The sequence below is a fragment of the Penaeus monodon genome, chromosome 23 (genome assembly GCF_015228065.2).
Source record: "Penaeus monodon isolate SGIC_2016 chromosome 23, NSTDA_Pmon_1, whole genome shotgun sequence".
NCBI lineage: Eukaryota > Metazoa > Arthropoda > Malacostraca > Decapoda > Penaeidae > Penaeus > Penaeus monodon.
Window position 1 is genome coordinate 37,307,010 of NC_051408.1, and position 1,010 is coordinate 37,308,019.

Genomic DNA, 1,010 nt, shown 5'->3' on the forward strand with positions numbered 1-1,010 from the left:
CATATGTGTCTGGAAGGGCTTCTTACTTACTTTGCACGTTATATTTTAAATACTTATTACAATATTTAAGTTCATCGATGGACCCTCGGGCCTTGACCCACAGCGCTCTGTTATATGCCTCAGGCTCCTCCACATCATGTACGTGCGCAAGTGCTTGAGACAGATTGCACCTTTCTGCTTTTTCCCGATCCAAGCAACTGACAATTTTCGCTCATTAACCTGGATCGTGGTACCTAATTAAGGCGTAAAAGTTGTGTGGTAGTTTGTTCAAGTTTGAAATTTTCTTGTTTTTTTTCGCTTGTTTGTTAGACTGTTTGATTAATTTGCGAGGAGGAACCTAATATGACTTTATAGAGTGTCAAGAATGATAGGAATCGCGTCCGCTTCACCGAAATAACTGAATGGTAACTTTATTCCATATAGCAACGTAATATATGCAACAATGAATTGATACGGTGATACGTTTGCTATAATGTCGATTAAATTGCAAAGATTCCTCAACACTCTGAGGTCACTGAGAACTATAATTTAACTGCTGATTTGAGTATTGTTATTTTGTACACATAAAAATGTATCGATACAGGCCTGTAGATTTACGAGTTATGTTGCACAGAACTTGTGTAACAAACTTTCCAAAAGGCATTATAAACTTGAGTGTTTGAATGGTACAAGCTTCTTGCAGTCCCGATAAAAAATGTTTGAGAAAATTATTATAATCCATAATCATGTTTTACGAACGTACCTAAAGTCAGAGACAACACAAGATTATCTATTGTGTATTTACGAGGCGAATTCATCTGCACTTTCTATAGTAAGAAGTAGAACATGCCTTGCTTACGAAAATCTTATCTCTATTAGTATGTTCCTCGGCAGCTCCTCGAGCAGGTCATACAACACAGCATCAGTAGAAAACAAATGTTGCATGCGCTACCATGCTGAAGGCGTTACATTATCGAATTTCCATCCTTTAGTTTAGACAAAAGAAGTAATACATCACGATGGATTGACGG

The 1,010-nt window shown here is 37.3% G+C and overlaps 1 protein-coding gene across 1 annotated transcript in view; it reads left to right on the forward strand.

The window, feature by feature from the left end:
* The window catches only part of LOC119588232, a 29,402-nt gene that overhangs the window by 21,262 nt on the left and 7,130 nt on the right, over positions 1–1,010 (forward strand). Inside the window, exons 4-5 of the mRNA XM_037936931.1 lie at positions 71–138; positions 859–970. Coding sequence (XP_037792859.1) covers positions 71–138; positions 859–970 — 180 coding nt within the window. The remainder of the gene's footprint in view (positions 1–70; positions 139–858; positions 971–1,010) is intronic.